General features: G+C 37.0%; 2 protein-coding genes and 1 long non-coding RNA gene across 4 annotated transcripts; 1 reads left to right on the forward strand and 2 right to left on the reverse strand.

Moving 5' to 3' along the window:
• Position 1: 1 nt before the first annotated feature.
• On the reverse strand, positions 2-2,480 carry LOC127510546 (uncharacterized). The gene is made up of 4 exons (XR_007929666.1): positions 2,309-2,480; positions 911-1,027; positions 319-763; positions 2-163 (listed from the first exon to the last, which is right to left on the reverse strand). It is a non-coding gene; the product is annotated as an uncharacterized LOC127510546 (long non-coding RNA).
• Positions 1,731-15,885, forward strand: LOC127510536 (soluble scavenger receptor cysteine-rich domain-containing protein SSC5D-like). Of its 2 annotated transcripts, XM_051890118.1 has the most exons (11): positions 1,731-1,986; positions 2,610-2,711; positions 9,029-9,156; positions 9,299-9,339; positions 9,794-9,832; positions 9,953-10,288; positions 10,367-10,675; positions 10,900-11,199; positions 11,738-11,832; positions 11,911-12,004; positions 12,098-12,229. In XM_051890118.1, exons 5-11 carry the CDS (start codon positions 9,799-9,801, stop codon positions 12,106-12,108), a joined length of 1,179 nt encoding a protein of 392 aa, XP_051746078.1. In that variant the 5' UTR covers positions 1,731-1,986; positions 2,610-2,711; positions 9,029-9,156; positions 9,299-9,339; positions 9,794-9,798; the 3' UTR covers positions 12,109-12,229. The 2 variants fall into 2 exon arrangements, with proteins under 2 accessions (XP_051746078.1, XP_051746079.1); XM_051890119.1 differs by lacking the exons at positions 11,911-12,004; positions 12,098-12,229 and adding an exon at positions 15,755-15,885.
• Positions 12,980-15,869, reverse strand: LOC127510541 (deleted in malignant brain tumors 1 protein-like). The gene is made up of 6 exons (XM_051890124.1): positions 15,747-15,869; positions 14,841-15,146; positions 13,767-14,072; positions 13,483-13,568; positions 13,291-13,392; positions 12,980-13,182 (listed from the first exon to the last, which is right to left on the reverse strand). The coding sequence occupies exons 1-5, from the start codon at positions 15,856-15,858 to the stop codon at positions 13,294-13,296; spliced, it is 909 nt and encodes a 302-aa protein (XP_051746084.1). The 5' UTR covers positions 15,859-15,869; the 3' UTR covers positions 12,980-13,182; positions 13,291-13,293.
• Positions 15,886-21,646: the final 5,761 nt, after the last annotated feature.

Genomic DNA, 21,646 nt, shown 5'->3' on the forward strand with positions numbered 1-21,646 from the left:
GGAACAGAAGGTGAGCCAACAGCAAACTCATGCAGAGGTTGATTCGAGCCACATTATTCACTCCAGGACTCCACTGACAAAGGGCAAAGGACAACAGGGCCAAACTGAAGAACACCAGCCCCACGATCACACACACCAAATTCAGATTCAGCAGTGAGTCGCTCTGAGAAAACATGTCAGAGGATATGTGTGTCAAATCTGTGCTTCTCTTGAATGGTCACTATACATGTTGACCATCTGTTGTAGATTGCATTTGAATTCGGCTAGTGCATTCAATGTTTCAATCTTTTGAGGAGTTTTACTTGTTCACTTTTGTACCTCTGATGAGAGCTGGTTTGATGGGGTTTCCATGATGAGAGCGAATGTTGACAGATGGACACAGGAACACACGGTGAAGCTGCTGTTGGTCTTTAAAACAGAACAACCATCAACAACCCACTCACTGACATTCCAGTACACACAGGACAGAGAACCGCTGGGGTCGAGCTCCTGCAAAAAGAAGAAAGAACATGCAGAAAATATTACAACACTGAATATTAGATGATGTTGCGGTTGGACAAAAGCACATTTCAGTCTTTTACTCTGATGTGTTTGAAGGTGAAGTTGACTGGTTTGGTGAGTTCAGTGTTGTTGGTTTTGGGAAGAGTAGCTGAGATCACGGTGGACATCATGGTTTTATCCGTGTCATTTGATGTGTTGAATAAGTTTGGCTGCAGTAGATTCTCCATTGTGTTGTAGCTCATGAATGCCACAGAAGCAGATCCTGTGTGACAGAAACAAATGCTTACATGCAATACTATGTTAAAACATGAACTATAAAAAAAATAAGTAAATGTGTTTAGTGGTGATGGCATGACATCTCTGTTTACGATTTGTTTTTAATTTAATCAAATTAAAACATTTCAAATACTTTCATTGCTGTTCTTGGCGATCCCAATGAGATCGATGTCCACAGAAGAATTTGTCGTGTTAAGTCGAGGGATTTTATCTAAGGTGACGTTTGGTCCAACCATGAAGACTTGTCCCTCTGATTAAAAACAAACAAGCAATTGTTTATATTTTTGCAATATCTTTTTTTTAATGAAAGTCCAATTCAATCATTCAATTTGCACACATGACAAATAAATAAAATAAATATTCACTATTTTTGGGTATTCATCTCTGATGTAGTAGTTTGGATGAAAATGTCCTTAAAACACTGTTATTGATTATTACCATAAACAGCACTGACTTTCTGTTTTTATCATTTGAGAGTTTGGTAAATGTCTTGTGAATGTTGATTGTTCTAGGCTCAAGGCAGCAAATATTCACAAAACACATTGTGGTCACAACAAACCATGAAGTTCTTACTGTAAATGAACCTGTGTTTAATGTTTTTATTTATTTTTTCAATGTTTTTCAGGATTAGGGTTTTTCAGGACATTTCTACCAAATGATGATTTTGCACCAAAATACTGACCTCAAAATAATCACATCAAAAACAAAAGAAATACTGACGTCAAAAACAAATGATACAGCCAGTGTTTTCTGCTCTCAGTTAAAACATTTGTAGCTCAAACTCAATTATAGTTACACAGGACACATGTTTTACCTCTTAATATATTATAATGAATTTATGTATATTTCAGTTTTAATAGGTTTACATGTTGTCTTATCCATTTTATTCCTCTTACCTATTTTAATGTGTGTATGTCTTTAAATGAGTCTGGGTCTGTCTGTCATGTGAGTGATCACATGACAGGAATCAGGAAGTAAAGCAGCATAAAGGAGGCAAACAATCAAGGCAGTGATTGCCTTATTTGATCAAGGTCACTAATTGAACTGACCACATGGTGCACCGTCAAGCTGGATTGAGAAGTTGTTTTTAAGGACTAACCTTTCCAGCCAAGCACATTACTTAATTGGATTATCACTTTTGTGGACTTTGTATATACACCGGTGGACACATTCACATTGGAACTTTCAGCACACTAGGACTGTTTTATGGTATGGAACCAATGGATGCTTTTAACAGCCTAAGTAGTTATATTGTGTTGTTTTAAGTTCCGTGTGGAAATTGTAAATTCACTTCATTTATTCACTATATAATTGTATTCTGTCTTACCTTTTAAACACAAACTCTCACACAGTATAATCTGATCCCATTTTATTTATGTAAATTCGACCGATAGGACCGAACGTAACAACTGTATCATTGTTGCTGTCTGCCACCTGTGATCCACCTCTGCTCTCTGCTCTATATACTGTGAAGTCCCTGGCATCATATATAATCAGTTTCATCATCAATAATATCAGTTTCTCCACTCACCTACAGCAGCAAGAGTAAAACTGACATTGTCACTTGTGTCTGTTGGTTTCACCAATGTAGATATGAGTTTCTCGCTGGTTTTTAACATGCGGTTTCCATAAGAGGTTAGTTCTGTTGGGTTGGCTGATGATGATGTCTCTAAAATCTCTGAAGCTTTGAATGCCATAGTCAAAATGCTGGTCACAGCCTAATTTATTGATCAGATGAATACAGTTATTATAAATGTCAAGAGAGTGACATAACTATATCAATCAACCGACACAGATTTGATTATTTGATCCTTTTTCTCTTTCTCTTACAGTCACAGAAAGCTCTTGAGCTGTAATGTTCTCTATCTGATCAAGAAGATTTTGAAAACATCCTCCAAAGGTCTGACTCTGAAATCACAATTAAGCTTTAAATGGTAAGTAAAACAGACTTTGTGATTTTAATCATGTTTTGCAACATTAACAGCAAACAAAATGCATCAAGAATAAATAGAAAATCACATTCATATTTCAAATATACATATAAGTAGAGACTTAACTTACATCGCATCCTTTCTGCAGCGTTATATTTAAACCTGCAATGACAGAAATCAGCATGAAGACAATAGTAAAACAGAACTACAAATGAAAATTCAGCAGGGTCAGACAAAACTATGGACTTTACAGTGTAAAGTCTTTACAGTGTTTTATTAATTTTGAACATTCTGTTATGACCACAATATGTGAGAGAAAATCAGTGTTTTATATCTATCCATCCATCTTCAACCACTTATCCGGGGTCGGGTCACGAGGGCAGCAGCTCCAGTATGGGACCCCAAACTTCCCTTTCCCAAGCCACATTAACTAGCTCTTATTGGGGGATCTCGAGGCGTTCCCAGACCAGTGTGGAGATATAATCCCTCCACCTAGTCCTGGGTCTTCCCCGAGGCCTCCTTTCCAGCTGTACGTGCCTGAAACACCTCCCTAGGGAGGCGCCTATGGGGCATCCTCACCAGATGCCCGAACCACCTCAACCGGCTCCTTTCAACGCAAAGAAGCAGCGGCTCTACTCCGAGTTCCTCACGGATGGCCGAGCTTCTCACCCTATCTCTAAGGGAGAGGCCAGGCACCCTCCTGAGGAAACCTAGCCTTCATGACCATAGGTGAGGGTAGGAATGAAAATTGACCAGTAGCTCAAGAGCTTTGCCTTCCGGCTCAGCTCTCTTTTCGTCACAACGGTGCTGTAAAGCGACTGCAGTGCCGCCCCTGCTGCTCGGATTCTCCTGCTCCACTGACCCCTCACTCATGAACAAGACCCTGAAGTACTTGAACTCCTTCACTTGGGTCAAGGACTTATTCCCTACCTGGAGCAGGCACTCCATCGGTGTCCTGCTGAGAACCATGGCCTCAGATTTAGAGGTGCTAATCCTCATCCAAGCCGCTTTACACTCGTCTGCGAACTGACCCAGTGAGTATTGCAGGCCCCGGACCGACAATGCCATCAGGACCACATCATCTGCAAAAAGCAGCAATGAGATCCCAGCCCACCGAACCGCAACCCCACCACGACTACGCCTCAATATCCTGCCCATGAATATCACCGGATGGGCATACTCCCATGGAGTCAGTGTTTTCTCTCTCACTTATAGATTATGATGTTGCTTCATCAGGAAACGGCCCATAAAGCAACTACATGTCAACAAGAAAGGGGCTATATGTAGAATTCAGAAACCCTTGTCATTAGTGACACCGGTGGCCATTAAGTGAACTGCAGGCACAAGAGACTGAACGTGATTCAAGAATTTGGCCTGAACCCGGAGTACTCCCCTCGGTTGTGATAAGAATAGTTAAGACTAGAAGTGAGGAGATGGGGTGGTGGAGGGATGCCGATAAACTGTCAATGAACAGAGGTAAGTCTGCTGTATATATACCTCTTATCGTTGATTGAGTTGATTAACTGAATGCGCTCCTCTTGTGTTAATTAGGTTAATTTTCTTAACGTGCTTTGTTAATAAAACATCATTTATTTGTCACATCTACAAGCTTTCATTGACAACAAAATTTTTGTTACAAGCTGTTCACACAATACATGATTATTCTTACGTTTAGAATCTTTAAAGTATAGTATAGATTGGTAGAAATCAGAATGAAAAAAAAGATTTATTTTTTATTTATTTTTTTTTTATATATTTTTGTAAATATTGTAAAAGCAATGCTTAAAAATAAATTAATGTGGCCATAAGTGTGGTTGGCAGTGGAGGAGCCAGAGGGATCAGACTACATTACCAGCTAAAGTTGTTTCTGTTCTGACTGTTGTATAGGTGCTGCTGATGTCAGTAACTGCTGAAAAAAAAAAAAAAAAAAGAAAAAAAAAAAAAAGACTGATGAATAACAATGAATCATCAAACAAACAAACAAACAAAATAATACTGAAGCATGCAAAGGGCACATGTAAATATATTTACTGGCATAGTATGTAAAATAATGGTCACTGTGCCTCACCAAGCCTGAAACAAAATTGCCTAGTCAGTAAATACAGTAGGACTCTAACAAATCTACTGCTTGGGCACCAAATAATTCTGACAAAATTAAATAACCAATTCCAGTACTTCATGCTTGAACCCCCATGACATAAAGTAGCTTGATAAATGCAAAATTAGTTCATTCAATAAAAATGATGAATGCTATCCACCCTAAATGCATATGTACAGTAAAACGGCTCATACATACATTTTCGGCTTCTAAATTTGTATTGTGTTAACCATTTTATAGGTACTCAAGGCGTGCTGTATTGTGATAAAAGTCACAGCTGAAGGGCATTGTTAGACACAACATGAAGCAGGGTGCCTGCTTGACCCCTTCAGCCATGACTATATTCACAATACAGCATGGCCTCTTGTACCTTATTGCTTGCGTGAAAATTATTTAAAGGTAAAGTATGTAGTTTCTGCGACTCTAGTGGCACCTAGTGGAATTACAAAAATAAACCATCAAACAACATTGCAAACGCGTTGCGCCTCCCCCAACTCAAACATCACAATCACAGCTCTTACGGGTGCTTGAATTCATGCTACAACAGATAAATTCAGGCTGCTTTCAATAAAAGGTCCAACATTAGGAATACTTTTAGCTGTGTTGCTGTGTGTCAGTGCTTCTCCAGATCGGCTACACAAGCTCTGATGATGACACGTGTTTCAGATTCACCGATGACACCTTCAGTTCGACTAATCCGTGTTTTTATAACAGTAAAAACACTTTTAATGTAACCATAATGTTATATTATGTCATGTTTATCAAAATAACTGATGAAAATATATAAATATATATATATATATATATATATATATATATATAATATACCCACTTTTTTTTCATATTTAAATAGTATAGGCTTATGTTAAACTTTATTCTTGTACAGATGGTGCTGTATTATGTAGTACATGAGAAGTGTTTCTGTTGCTCATGAAAACGTCTGAAATGTCTATGATCCATTTCTAATGTCTAATCAATTTTGTCTGTGATAAAACACCGTCACTACAGGAAGCAGAAGGTGTCAGAATTGACGGCTCTGTTTTCAATTCCGCCCCAGACTGCAAGCTGAAAATCTCGCCGATCTGTCTGCACAGCGCTGCATGAAGTCGAACACACCTTCTGTCTACTACAGCTAAAGCGAGTGTCTTGCTTATTTGCACCGGGCACATTTTTTGCCTATTTGAGGCTGTCTACACTGGACACCTCAAAGTAAACCTTATAACATTGGTCTTTCTGAACAGCATTATAATGTCCATTGAAGCTCGTAGCATTGCAATGCCACATTCGCTTCATGACCGTTTAATCTCTGAAGGTCTAAATGCAGCAAAATTTGGCTTGCAGTCTTGTACCCGAAGCTGAATGTCTTTTTCCATGTAAAGCGTCAGCCACCCTCTAGCCTAGCCCATTACAGTAGCTACACCCTAAATTCTTGCTATAGGTAGAGCTAGAAAGTTATTGACAGATCTGAGCAGACTGCTCTCGATATATTGATGTTTATACTTTTGGGGGAGATAATCCCCATGGATGGCATACTAATAGTAGTCAATGAACGATAAACTGGGTTAGAAGAATGTATTTTAACATTAAAAAAATTTTACATTCACCTAAATCTTACATTTCACCTTTAAATTCTTTGAATATTTTGACTCACAGTTGCAGATGACTCCAGCATCTTCATGATGTCCACAGTCATGTATTCCCCATCCAGGTGTCCTACAGTTCTTTAGTGAGGACTCCGTGCCAATGCAGTTTACATCATCCATCCATATCTGTCCTGATCCTTGTCCAAAATAAGCGTCACTCTTTGCCTCTAACACATTCCCACAGCCCATCTCTCTACACACCACTGCAGCATCTGACAGATCCCAGTAATCATCACACACTGTTCCCCAGATTCCATTATAGAGAACCTCCACTCGTCCAGAACAGGAGTCTCCATTCACCAGTCTGATGTCAGTGCCAATGACAATTGTGCAGCCTGTACTTGTTAGAGTCACAGATGCAGATGAGTTTTACTATGAACGCTTTAATTCAGAAAATATTATTGGTCATCAGACAGAAGAATGTATGAGGTTATGATTTGTGTCAGTATGTTGGTCTCCTTACCCAGAAGCAGAAAGAGTTGCACAGACCACAACATAATTGCTGTAAATATATTTCATATTAGATAACCATAATCTTCTTAAATATCAGCAATAATGAAAGCATTTTTAAAATAAGCATTTTTTTATTTTTAAATAAAATCATCAATTTTTCTACAAAAAGGGGAACTAACCCCTCAATTTTCCATCACATGATGTGTAGTACTGTACTTTGGACCTCCAAAATGCTGAGACGCCTACAATTTTATTATTTTTGATTTGCTTTAATAGCTCTTGTGGTTTATTGGTCTTGATTACATACAAAAGAGGAACTCGCTTATGTGTCTAGTTTTATGGTATATAAGAAGGCCAATTTTCTTGTATGTTCAGTCTCGATCTGACATCCTCAGTTTTTGCTCTTTGCATTTTATACCAACGAGATCTCATCTAAATTTGCTTTTCATAGGCAAGAGCATTTTTCTCAGACTTATAGATTTTATACTTAGATTTTTGATTAACATTATATTCAGATTGGGTTAACATAATACTAAACTTTTGATTAAGATTTTTACTAACATTTTTCTTTGATAATACTTTTTGGACTTCAATATTTCAGAGATATTGGAAGTTGATTTATAACTGTTTGTATTATTCTGTTATACAAATTTTTATCATCCAAAATCAATATGTCTCTCATTTACTTTCTGATTATACTTCGTTTAGCAATAAAATCGATTTAATCATCTGACCTTGGATCTCCTCATGCATCAATAATGTATCACACAAATGCAGTGTTTACAGTCAAATGTACTGGCTACACTTTATTTTAAGGTGCCCTTGTTACAGTGTAATTATACATTTAAGTACTGAGTAATATTAATTAACAACATGTACTTAATATAGGGTAGGGTTTAGGGTTAGTTGCATAATTTGCTGTTATTACCATAGTAAGCACATGTAACAAAGACACTGTAAATTAAAGTTGTAAAATTAATCATTTAAAATGACTCTAAAACATCCCAAGTGGGGACTGTCAGTGTAAATGTAAGACAAAAAATATTATTAAAATAATATTTGAAACATAGCCCATTACATAAATGCAAAAGTACATAAAAAAAAAAAAAACACACTGATGATATATATGCGTATGCTAATGATTTTATGGTAATACCTGGTTAGACGGTCGTCTGCTTGAAAAGTGAGACGTGTGACAGTTATACCGACTGCTTTCCTCTTGTTCACAGCCACTCTACAGCCTGAACACCTGCTGGTTCTGCCATCCAAATGGATTCATATAAATGGGAATTTACACCTACGTGTGCATTTTTTTGCCCACCCATAAAAATAACAGTGGGATCCACATTTGATAAACAAAACATCTAGAAATTCACACAATACCTGTGCATAATCAAATTATTATTTAAACCTGAAGAATATGCAAACTGCCCAGTCTAAGAAAAACTCTGTATGATGTATTTGTTTATAGGGACATAACATGAACTTTGTAAGTTATAGACTCTCTGACACTTGCTTTGTGAATGTGTTTTTAACCAAGCATATATAGAGTATTTAGTAAAGGAACTGTTTTTATTGCATCTGATGGGTAAACATATTCCATTTCAATACTTCATCTTGTACATGTGAACTTTGCTCGTATGATGGGTTGACCAGGGTGTCCATGAAAATACAAACAAATCTAGAGTTCTAGTATTCGTGAATTTTGACATTTTGTTTCCATATGCTTTGCATGTCTTTTTAAAGGAATTTACATGAAACTGGCCCACCAACAGAAAAACAAAACAATATAAAAAAAAATATAAAGGATGTTCCTTGAAACTGGCCCACCAAAATGATATCATCAAGATATTTGAATACTGACTCCTCTACACATCTTTTACAAAGCAGAGCATTCCCGTAATTCCCAAATAATTGTGTGGATTGATTTGCATTGAAATCAAATCGTGGCATGAAAACACATGTAGAATGTTATTCTTAGACCAAACAGTGTTTCTGCAATGTATTGCCAATGAGAAATTCACTCTTGGTTTCATGACTAATTGAGCATTTAATAGGATTACACTCTCAGTGACTCTGAATATGTTGCACAGTAAGAGCTTTCTCTCTGATGTTGTCTTGGAAAGGCATCTGAAGGGAGGAGCCAGGAAGGAGGTGATTCCACATACAAATAAATCACCTGGAAACCTCCTTAACATAATCCCACACCATCACGGAGACGAAGGCGCTTATCAAAGGACTGACACATTAACAGGTTAAAGAAATCTAATAATGAATCATTGCCTTTTTATTATATACTGACAATTTTTGTAATAATAGTTGATTTTATGTGCCTTAAATGCTTATAAAAACACTTTCCCTTTCTCAATCTTTTTTGTTGATTGTGTAATTTGTAGATACTGAATTTTTCAACTGGCTTGAAATTGAACTCTACTAGGTAAGATTCTAGATCAAAGCACAATGAAAAAAAATAAATGTGATGATGATGGTAGTGTTATAATCTGATTCTGCAAACATTGTTTTGTAGCAGAAACTACTTTTAAACAATAGAACAGACCTTGAAGTTGACTTTTTCTTATTTATTAGGCAAAACAGTCACATTAATAATTTTGGTAACACTTTAGTTTAGGGTCCAATTCTCACTATTAACTAGTTGCTTATTAGCATGCATATTACTGATTATTAGTACTTATAAAGCACATATTATTGCCTTATTCTGCATGACCATATTCTACATCCCTTAATCCTACCCAATACCTAAACTTAACAACTACCTTGCTAACTATTAATTAATAAGCAGTAATTACGAGCTTATTGAGGCAAAAGTCATAGTTAACAGTGAGAATTGGAAGCTAAACTAAAGCGTGACCATAATTTTCTATTTCTTTCAGGCAGAATGTTCAATTTTTTGTGGCTCATTCTTATGTTGGGTATGATGAAACATGCAGACATAAACACACTGCTCTCTCTATTTCTATATCTATATCATAAAGCTACTATATGTTATGAAGTATGTTATGGGTTTGTGTGACACTTTATTATTAATACAGATTTCGGAAATGGACCTCCAGTCGAAGCTCTTTTGAGGTTGATGAATGGTGTTGGCTTTTGTTCTGGACGAGTGGAGGTTCTCTATAATGGAATCTGGGGAACAGTGTGTGATGATGGCTGGGATCTGTCAGATGCTGCAGTGGTGTGTAGAGAGATGGGCTGTGGGAATGTGATCGAGGCAAAGAGTGTTGCTTATTTTGGACAAGGATCAGGACAGATATGGATGGATGATGTAAACTGCATTGGCACTGAGTCCTCACTAAAGAACTGTTGGACACCTGGTTGGGGAATACATAACTGTGGACATCATGAAGACGCCGGAGTCATCTGTGAAGGTGAAGGAAAGTTACACAAATATTGCATTTATTAAGTAAAGATTCTGATTCATTTAATCTTTTTTTTTTTTATGTTAGCCTTTATTAGGTTGGTAAACAGCGGTGACTCCTGTTCTGGACGAGTAGAGGTTCTCTATAATGGAATATGGGGAACAGTGTGTGATAATGGCTGGGATCTGTCAGATGCTGCAGTGGTGTGTAAAGAATTGGACTGTGGGAATGTGATAGATGCAAAGAGTGGCGCTTATTTTGGACCAGGTTTAGGACCAGTATGGATGGACGCTGCACAATGTACTGGAAGTGAGGCTTCGTTGGTGAACTGTACATCAACAAAATGGGGAATACAGAGCTGTGAACATTTAAAAGATGCTGGAGCTACTTGTAACAGTGAGTTTAAAAAGTGCCTGACACATTTTGCATACTGCTTTGAAGCCAGAGTTCAGAGAAAAATGTCATTACTCATTATGTACTTTTGCGCATTAATGAGTCTTTTCCCAATAGCATTTCAAGATCAGAATTGCATTTAAAAAGAAGTTTTGTCTGTTTTACCTTTAAAATATTAAATGGTTGCAATCTGTAAGGGTTTATATGTAAAACCACTCTTTCAACAGATGTGAAGCTGGTGAATGGTTTGAGTGGATGTGATGGCAGAGTTCAGATTCGGTATCGTGAGCATTGGGGCGCAGTGTGTCACACTGGTTGGGATCTAGAAGATGCTACAGTGTTGTGTCAAGAGTTGGACTGTGGAGAAATTGCTGAGCCAAAGGCATATGTGGGTCCCTCAGTCGGGCAAATATGGATGGATAATGTGGCCTGTACAGGAAATGAGCGAACTGTGCGGGATTGTCCTTTTACTGGTTGGGGCGTGAGCAGTTGTTTGAATAACCTTCATGCGGGAGTTTTTTGCCAAAGTAAGATCATCTTACATGTCAGCTTCTCAAATGATATATAGCTTAAAGTCACCATGAAAACAAAATGGACAATTCCTATTTTTTACGGAATATCGCAGAATTTATTATAAATGATTTATAAGTGCACATCGCTATTTAAAAAAAAAAATAATAATTTGTGTGCCCTCGTAATCTTTAATCAAAATATCTTCCCTTATATATCTTCCCCTTATCTTATCTGATAATGTGTTTATTGGCGTAAGGGCGGGACAACCTGTCACTCACATGAGATCGACTAATCGCAAACCAGAACCATCCAATCAATTCCCATTTGACAAAATCAAGTCCTGCCCTACAGTTTTTCTTGTTCGAGAAGCTATGATATACTTCATAATCAGGAAGAAAAAACTATCGCAACTTCAGTTTCTCGCAGACTTTATGTATTATGTAATTCACATCACATGTTCTCTGGTGTTTTCCTGGCAAATGCAACAAAAATATGTCGTTACGACAAACCGTTTTCATCCTCTAAAGCCCTTGTCAATGTTTTGCTTCACAGAAACTGTGAGACGAGTTGTGGTGAGGATTGTGGTGAAGGCCAAGACTGGAGTCAATGTCAATGACCCAGATATCAAGAAGAATCTTTTGGACATGGTGAGGTTCGATATGTGCTTAACAAGTGTTATGTGTAGCTTGAGTGTTTTCTTATCAAGATTTCACTGAATTTCACAGATAAGGAACGAGGTACAAAGTACTGGGAAGTATAGTGTGAACTGGAGAACACAGCCTGATGAGCAGGTATTTCACAAACAGAGAACAGCCTCAGGTTTGTAAACTAAATGGTTTTGTACTCTCTGTATGTAAATATTATGTAATATTATAATTTAATATTTTAATTATAAACCTGTTATATTCACAGGTCTTTTTTGAATAAGAGAGAGAAGACAGAAAACACACACTCTAACCCTAATTATAATGGAGTAATGCTATTTTTTCTGTTGCTTCACTGTCTTCACACTTAATTATTAATAATTATAATCGAAAGTCATCTAAAAAAAAATGTGGTAGGCGGGGCTCAAGTAACACTAACTGAGCGCTAGTCAATCAAATCAGACCTTCCAACAGAATTTGCCTGAGGGAGAAATGCCTTATGATGCTGGAAACACTTTACAATAAGGTTTCATTTGTTAACATTAGTTAAAATGGACTAAGAATGAACAATTCTTCTACAGGATTTATTAATCTTAGTTAATGTTAATTTCAACTATTACTAATACATTATTAAAATCAAAAGTTGTATTTGTTAACATTAGTTAATGCACCGTGAACTAACATGAACAAACAATGAACAGTTGTATTTTTATTAACTAATGTTAACAAATGAGCCTTATTGTGAAGTGTTACAGAGATTACTTATATCTACAGTTCTTTTAAACACTATAATTATGTATATTGTATATATGGAAATGAAATGTGTATATAATGTACTGGTGCTTCCTATAGTGTCAGGAAGAGAGAAAGACCAAAGTGAAATAAAGTAGAAGATTTTTTAATTATTTACAAGAATTGTATTTCAAAAAAAGAAGAAAAAAAAGTAAGTTCTGTGACACTTGATTAATCGGCTTTAAATTTATGTAACACCATATAAATAAATACATATTTATCTTATACAGAAGAATATTTAAATATATTAGGAGATTATATTGTATTAATATATATTTTGCATCAGAAAGCAAATAAACATTTAACATGTAAAGAAAATCAGTTTTACATTTTTATTTTCCTTTCATCTCCAACCAATGACAAAGGCCTTCAAAATGACAAACCTTCACTGACTTTGATCTGCTGCAACCTAAACAATGACGTTCTTTATGCCATGCTTTATTTTGTTGTGAAATGTATTAAACATTTTTAGTATACAAACACTTAAAATTTTTTCATCATCTGGATGATTCTGCAAGAACTGCTGTTCTCTTGAACTTGTCATGAAAGGTCATTTGGCTCCTGTGGAAATAACAGAAACAAAAACATTTAACTATTTGAATAAAGACCCGAAATTCTATATTCAAGTTACATCTTTAAAATAAGCCCATTCAGAAGAAGTTTACAAACCTTTCAGGGATCAAATAATTTCTGTTCCTGAAACACTTGCCCATTCGGCTGAGTTCTCCACTTGACTGAGAAATTTCCATTCTTTTCGACCTCTTTCTTAATCTGTGAAATTCAGATGAACGAGATCACAGACACTCAATGGCAACGATAAAAAAAGTGAAAAAAGGTAATTGAATTAGGAACATTCATTACTTTGTCTAGTAGTTTTGTCATGTGTGAAGGTTCGTTGGGGTTGACGGAGTCAGCGTTCACCTTAATCCTGAGCACATTTCTAATCTCTGTAAAGGAGATAGCAAATCTTAATATGGTGATAAAATCTGATATATCATTCCCCAAGATAACTTTTTAAGAATTTTGTTTTATATTTGTTGTTTTTCCCCATGAGGATGCTATATTGTTTTAGTTTATCATTTAATGTTTAATATAGAAATACATTTTCTTGCTTAATATTTGCAAATGCATGGACGTGGACACACCTCTGCAGATGATTCCTGCATCATATGCATGAATGCATTGATGGTTTCCCCACCCACCAAATTGGCAGTTCCTGAGGTTTGACTCATCTCCATTGCATCTGAGGGATTCCATCCATATTGGCCCCTCACCGGCCCCAAAATGGGCATTTGTCAAGGGCTCTGCATTTCCACCACAGCCCAGCTCTCTACAGAGGACTAAACCATCTGCGATATCCCAGCTGTTGTGGCACACTGTTCCCCAGCGGCCATCATGAAACACCTGCACTGTGCCCTGACAGGGGTTGTTCGTATTCACCAACTTCACCTCTAGAAAGAAGTCAGAAGAGTTCCTGTTGTGTCTCCGTGCTTACATTAATAATAGAGGTGTAAAAATGCATGATATGTCCATCTGACAATGATATTTCAATGTATTTGTAACAGAATTCAATAAATTTTTTTCCATTAACACTTTATTTTGATGGTCCCCTTTAGACATTCTGTAACGTTGCACCTACATGTCAACTAACTCTAATAAGAGTATTAGCAGACTGTCTGCTTAATTTCTGCTAACACTTTATTTTGATTACTTATTCTACTAACCCTAGCCTTACCTCTAACAGTCTACTAATACTGAACTAATACTCTAATGAGAATTATTTGACATGTAGTAGGTGCAACATCAACAGAAAGTCTAAATGGAGCCATCAAAATAAAGTGTAACCATTTTTGCTTATGGACTTTTTACTGACGGGGTCTATATCCGTTAGCATTCCCAGGCTTTTTTTTGAGGCTAACACCGAAGTTGTATGTTATGAATTGTTCCAAAATAATTACTTACGCACTTGCGATTTTCGAACAGTTGTCAGAATAAATATTTAGACCCCTAAATAAAAATCGGGGTAAATTGGAGCGCAAAAATTATATTGTAGTTTCCGTTCACCACTATAGAAGTTTATCCAACTGTGATGGCTTCAGCTTCAGAGAACCCCAGAAAAGCGAAAAGGGCCCTTTCATGAGTATATATTTTGGAAATGTATACATGTAAAAAAATTAATAAATAAAATAAGAAAATTCTGTCAGGATGTTCTATTTTACCTCGGCAGATGACACCTGCATCTTTTGCGTGCACACAGTTGTGTACTCCCCATCCGTTTGATCTGCAGTTCTTCAGTGAGGTCTCAGTGCCTGTACATTTCACATCATCCATCCATATTTTTCCTATACCACTTCCAAAATAACCGTCTGTCTTTACCTCTACCGGACTTCCACATCCCAGCTCTCTGCAGACAACTTCAGCGTCAGTCATATCCCAGCTGTCTCCACAAACAGTTCCCCACTGATTGTCTATAAGAACCTCCACCCTTCCAGAACAACTGCTGCCTCCATTTACCAATCTCACTTCTGAGAGACAAAGTACATATCTCAGGCAACGTGCATATAAGAATAACTGTACACTGTTTACATATTATTTTTTTTATACATTTTAGGTCACAGCTGGTTGTCAGGTGGTTTATATGTACAATTTATACTATAACAGTTTTACTAACTTGGCATTAAATACCAGTAAAATGGTTTCAGCAATCTTCTCTCTTCTAACCAACATTTTTTTCAGTTTTTATCCTCACAGTTAAAGTCAAAGCTATTGTGAATCTTTTTGCTATTGGGTCAAATGGGAATGCAAAAATATATATTTGTTGTAATTTCTGTTAACCAATACAGAAGTTTACCAAACTATGACAACTGCTTCTGTGCAAAAGGTCCATAACATTTTAGTAGTCAAGACTTGTAAAAGTGTTGAGTCTATTCAGACATTGACTTTCAGAAATAAACCTACACTGAGAAACATTGACTGGAGTGAAAAGAGTGACAACTAGCCCTGAAATGTGCAAGTTTCAACATGGTCCTATTCTTTTCTTGCAACAAAACTAGGTGCTTGCAAGGTAGTGCAACATAAGTGCAATCACATTTGTTCATTTCAAACCTCTTCTTGTTTGAATTTACCTCCGCAGATGACTCCTGCATCCTGAGAATGTGTACAGAGGCTGTCTACCAAGCCAGAGAATTGGCACTCCTTCAGTGAGGACTCACTCCCAGTACACAGTAAATTATCCATCAATATGTCACCTGAACCGATCCCGAAATAAGCTCCAGCGTATGTCCCTGTAAGAGGACCACAGCCGAGCTCTCGACACAGCACAAGACCATCCAGTAGATCCCAATTGTTGTGACATACTGAGCCCCAATCTCCACTATAACGGATCTGTACTGTGCCAGAACAAATGCTTGGGCTATTTACCAGTTTGACCTCTGAAAAGAGAATAATTCAGATTAATCCACGTTACATTTGACGTGCAATCTTGACATAATCATTGGAGTTTGTTGTTCACACTTACCTCTGCAGATCACCCCTGCATCATTGTTGTGTGTAAACTGTCTATTCTTGGTCTCTGAAATGCAGCTTTTCAGAGAGGTTTCAGTCCCAGTACATGCGGTATTATACGGCCATATACTACCTGAACCCTTCTTAAAAAAAGATCCACCCACGACACTCAGTGCACTCCCACAATTGACCTGTTTGCAGATCACATCTCCACCCAACAGATTCCAGCCATCATCGCAAACCGTTCCCCATCCATTACCTTCATAGAGGACCTCCACCCTCCCGGAGCAAGAGTTATCTCCATCTATAAGCCTAACCTCTAAAGAAGAGAAAGGAGGACGTTTGTGAGTAAAATGCTCTACCAGCATGAGCTTACAGTAGCTATGTTTACATGCACCCAAATAATCTGTTAGTTGCAGATAGAAAAGCCTTCATGTAAACACCTTAATTGATCCAGCTGAGCTGGATCCGAATTAAATTTCAATTGGATTGAAAGGGGTGGTGTTGACCTGAAATAATCCTATCAATAGGAAAAAACTTAGCATGTGAACACTTGAATACGACTATCTTCTCAATAGGATTCAAAAACAATTTGAGCTCATGTTTACCAGAGTCTTTTTATAATGAGATCTCTGTTTACTTCTTACGAACGTGCATATGTTTGCTTACGTGTTACGAGCTGCTCAGTGGAGGAGACTATTTACTAAATATAAAAAAAGCTCAGCTTGTCAGCTAACCCTAACCTATACCTAAAAAGGAATATCATCAAGGCAAAAAACGACTATTATACTGATGGTAGCTCCAGTGACATATTACTGCACATGCGCTGAAGTTTTGTTCTGAATAAAGAGAATTGGCACTCCTTCTGTATTTGAGTCCTTAATACGGTTATATTCACACATATTTAAACATAATGTATAGTGTATTTCTTTATTTTCATTTCAAGTGGGCGTACCCACCTGAACAGGTGACCCCAGCATCATCCGCATGTGTACAGGTGCTTATTCCCCAACCGCTAAACGCACAATTTTTCAACGAAGTCTCACGGCCCTTGCAGCTGATGCCATCCATCCATACTTTACCCGATCCCTGTTTGAAATAAGCATTGTAGTATAAAGCCACTGGACTTCCACAGCCACCTTCTGTGCACGCCACCAATGCGTCCATGAGATCCCAGGTGGTGTCACAGACCGTTCCCCACTCTCTGTTGTGGAAAATCTCCACTCTCCCTGAACACATGCCACTGCCATCTTGAAACCTTATGATGGCTATGAAACAATGAAACAATATGTAAGTTCTTTCACTCTTAAAAATAAATGTTCTTTGTTGGCATCGATGGTTCCATGACCTTTAACACCCATGGAACCTTTCTAATGCACAAAATGTTCTTTAATAGTGAAAAAAGGTTCTTTAAATTAATAAAATATTCTTCACACGAAAGGTTCTGTAGGAAACCCAAAATGGTTCTCCTTTTGCATCACTTCGAAACCTCCCTTTTGGAACCTTTATATTTAGGAGTGTTGGAATAATATATGATTTAGATAACAATGTGAATATAACCTACAGCCACAGACAACTCCAACGTCTTTCGTGTGGTCACACGCATCGGTGTGGTTACCCCATTCGCAGTCGAGCACCGAGCTCTCATTCCCAAAACAGTTCAGGTCATCTGTCAGTAATGGTCCCGAACCCTCGCCAAACAAAGCACCAGAGTGTATGGATATGAGAGAACTGCAACCTGCTTCTATGCAGATCATTTCGCCTTCGACTTCATCCAGCCCTTCATCACAAATGGTGCCCCAGTCATCACTGTAAATCTCGACCCTTCCAGAACAGTCATTAACACCATTCACCAACCTCACCATAGCGTTATCGGTTGTACTGACGGCTGCATTTTCTACACAGTCTGTTTGAAAAATACAAAAAGTTGAGAGGAGTCACATACACAATGTGTATAATTGTTAAACAGAAGGATTTGTGTGCATATATGTGTGTCTCACCCAGAAGCAGAATGAAGCTAAGAAAGTACAGCATAGTGACTGAAAAGAGACAAAAGTTATTGTACCGATAAGCAGCAATAACTGAAAATATAATTGAAAACAACTTTAGCAACAGTACTTTGATAATTCAGTACTGCTCAACAATGAGTTAAAATGTGATTGAATGTGATTGGATTGAATGAAAATTGGATGTTTATGGCTGATCATTTCAGGGAAAAAAAGCTGTTTTTTTCTGACAATAATTAAATTCAAATAATTTAAAAAAAAGCTCTTACAACTAGTATAGATCTATAGTATGACACCCTATAGTTAGTATATTTCATTTCATTTAATTTAATTATTAAATTATATTATTAAATAAATGTCAAATTATAAAAATGATATTAAATGATTCCTCACAATATATGCCCTTTCATGTTAAAAAGAGATTTAAAATCATGAGGTTATTTTTAAATGGTATGTCATGGTATGTCAACAACAAAGACAGTTCCACAAAATAAAGCTTGAAAAGTTTATGATCAGACATTAATGAACAAAAAATCACTACAAATAAACAAAAAGAAATAAGTAATTAGATGTGCAAACCTTTGGATGTCACTCGTCTGGTGCTCCGTCGCGCAGTCATCAAAGGATGAGTGAATGTCTGTTTCTAGAGGTGTAAGAAACCTTTGTTAACAGAAAGCAGCATTAACCCCCTCGAGCCCCTCCCTCCCTCCCTCTGACTGACCCCAGGTTTTATTCACAGACTACAGTATAAGAAACAGATATGCTCAAAATAACACACCACACTGTCATAAAGGAATGAATCTCCAGGTTGCCAGTGGACGACTCTGATGAAAGCATGTTAATTTAACTATGTGAAAGTGTTTGTGTGTGTGTGTGTGTGTGTGTGTGTGTGGAAAAGTAATTTTGATTGTACATATTACAAACTACTGAAAACAAATGAACATGTGCATTAAGCAATGCCTGATATAACAGAGCAAAGAACAGTGAATTTAAAAAATGCTAAAATGCATTGTTTTATATCATTGGTTTTGATCATTTCTTGCACCTCGTCTCATGAGCAGGACAACCACATTTGGCAATCAAATCTTGATTTAACTATTCAAATAGGCCAAGAAGTGCAATGAATAGCTTGCAAACTTGCTCCTTTGTGTTCAAAGAATATGCAAATGAGCATCTTAAAAAAAACTTCTGGAGGAGGCTGGAAACATACATGTGAAAGCATATGCTAAAGATATTGGTTCCCAACAGTGACTAAATGAACAAATGTTGTGTCAATGTTTTAAAACATGTCTTAAAGGGTCACCCAAAAATGAAAGTTCTGTCATTAATTACTCACCCTCATGTTGTTCCAAACCTGTAAGACCTTCGTTCATCTTCGGAACCCAAATTAAGATATTTTTCATAAAAATCAGATGGCTCAGTGAGGCCTTCATTGCCAGCAAGACAATTAACACTTTCAATACCCAGAAAACTACTAAAGACGTATTTAAAACAGTTCATGTGACTACAGTGGTTCAACCTTAATGTTATGAAGCGACGAGAATACATTTTGTGCACCAAAAAAAAACAAATAACGACTTTATTCAACAATATCTAGTGATGGGCGATTTCAAAACACACTGCTTCATGAAGCTTAACGAATATTTTGTTTCGAATCAGTGGTTTGGAGCGTGCATCAAACTGCCAAAGTCACGCCCCCCAGTGGTGAACCATTGAAATTTCTAAACACTTATGATGTAACGAAGCCTCATTTACTGAAATCACATGACTTTGGCAGTTTGAGGGAACACAAAGTTTCTCAGGGGAAGGCAAAACATTTGTGAGAGAGCGCAAAAGCATTGACTTATTTTTCCTTTTATCTCATATTTTTTTCTACCACCATGTTCCCTTAGGGGCTCCATATCAACGCTTTTGAAGTTCTCTTGCAAAATGTTTTTGTTCTCCTGAGAAACGTACATTTTTTGAGCTCTAAAGTTTTGTGAGGGAAAGGAAAGTTTCTCAGTGAGTGCAAATGTTTTGCAATCTAATGCAAAGTTTCTCAGGGGAACGGAAAAGATTTGTGAGCGAACGTAAAGTTTCTCAGGTGGAACACAAAAGTTTTGTGAGCGAACGTAAAGTTTCTCAGGGGAACGCAAAAGTTTTGTGAACGAACGTAAAGTTTCTCAGGGGAACGCAAAAGTTTTGTGAACGAACGTAAAGTTTCTCAGGGGAACGCAAAAGTTTTGTGAACGAACGTAAAGTTTCTCAGGGGAACGCAAAAGTTTTGCGAGTAAATGTAAAGTTTCTTGGGGGAACGCAAAAGTTTTGTGAGCGAACATAAAGTTTCTCAGGGGAACGCAAAAGTTTTGTGAACGAACGTAAAGTTTCTCAGGGGAACGCAAAAGTTTTGCGAGTAAATGTAAAGTTTCTTGGGGGAACACAACAGTTTTGCGAGTGAATGCAAAGTTTCTCAGGGAAACGCAAAAGTTTCGTTGGCAAACAAAGTTTCTCTGTAAAGTTTCTCAGGGGAACACAAAAGTTTTGAGAGCAAATGTAAAGCTTCTCGGGGGTACGCAAAGGTTTTGCGAGTGAACGCAAAGTTTCTTAAGGGAACGCAAGTTCGAGAGAATGTGAAAGTTTTGAAATAGGTCTATATTTTTTCCTCTCATCTAATATTATTTCCAACACCATGTCCTTTTAGGGGCTCCATAAGAACCTGTTGTAGTTCTCAAATGACCTGATGACCAACACTGATATCTCTTAATCTGTGGTTTTACTCTATACTGTAGATTTCCTCACAAATAACAACTACCAAAAAAACATCTTATTTAAGATTTGAATGTCTTTATGTAACATTTCTGCCTTGTTCTTTAAATGCCTCATAACACTTGTATAGTTTTTAAGGCAAACCAATGCAAATCTCTGCCTGACACATACATTTGTCTTGGTTTTGCTTTTTCTTGCTATGTACATAAAGCACTGACGAATGGCAAATGGGAGAAGAGTGAGACTGCTTGTAACAACTGCAGTCATAAACATTAAAATTCAGCTTACAGAGGTTTGCATACTGTATGGACGCCATAAGTAACATCTGTATGATGCTAGACACACATTTAAAAAGGTACATATTATGAAAAATGCAATAATTTGATGTACTTTGTAGACATGATCTACATTTGAAAAGGTTAACAAATAACAAAAAAACTCAATTTAACTCAGAAAGTCAGAATTTCCAACTTCCTACTAAGAAAGTGGTTAATTCCGCTTGATGTTGGACTTCTAATTTGGAATCTTTAGCAGAAATTTCCAAATGTGATTTTGCTGAGATATGCAGGTTTATGACATCACACCAACAGGTGTAGGCCTACATAGTTTATCATAAAGTTTTACGTGAATAAAATACATCAGTTGGTAAAATTTCCTGCATTACACAAGAAGAGAAAGTAGCGTAAGACGCGTTAAGCAGACTTCTGTTTATTGCACACCTGTGCTACATCTAAACATGTAGTACATGTTGTCGTTTTGTTTCTTTTTAC

The sequence above is a fragment of the Ctenopharyngodon idella genome, chromosome 4 (assembly GCF_019924925.1).
Source record: "Ctenopharyngodon idella isolate HZGC_01 chromosome 4, HZGC01, whole genome shotgun sequence".
NCBI lineage: Eukaryota > Metazoa > Chordata > Actinopteri > Cypriniformes > Xenocyprididae > Ctenopharyngodon > Ctenopharyngodon idella.

Coding starts and splice junctions, on each gene's coding strand:
- LOC127510536 (XM_051890118.1), top strand. CDS start 9,799: ATGTTCAATTTTTTGTGGCTCATTCTTATGTTGG. Junction 9,833..9,952: donor GTGGCTCATTCTTATGTTGG/GTATGATGAAAC, acceptor TTATTAATACAG/ATTTCGGAAATGGACCTCCA. Junction 10,289..10,366: donor CGCCGGAGTCATCTGTGAAG/GTGAAGGAAAGT, acceptor TTTTTATGTTAG/CCTTTATTAGGTTGGTAAAC.
- LOC127510541 (XM_051890124.1), bottom strand. CDS start 15,858: ATGGATAATTTACTGTGTACTGGGAGTGAGTCCTCACTGAAGGAGTGC. Junction 13,569..13,766: donor TGCAGGAATCATCTGCAGAG/GTGTGTCCACGT, acceptor TCTCCTTTACAG/AGATTAGAAATGTGCTCAGG. Junction 13,393..13,482: donor TGACAAAACTACTAGACAAA/GTAATGAATGTT, acceptor TGAATTTCACAG/ATTAAGAAAGAGGTCGAAAA.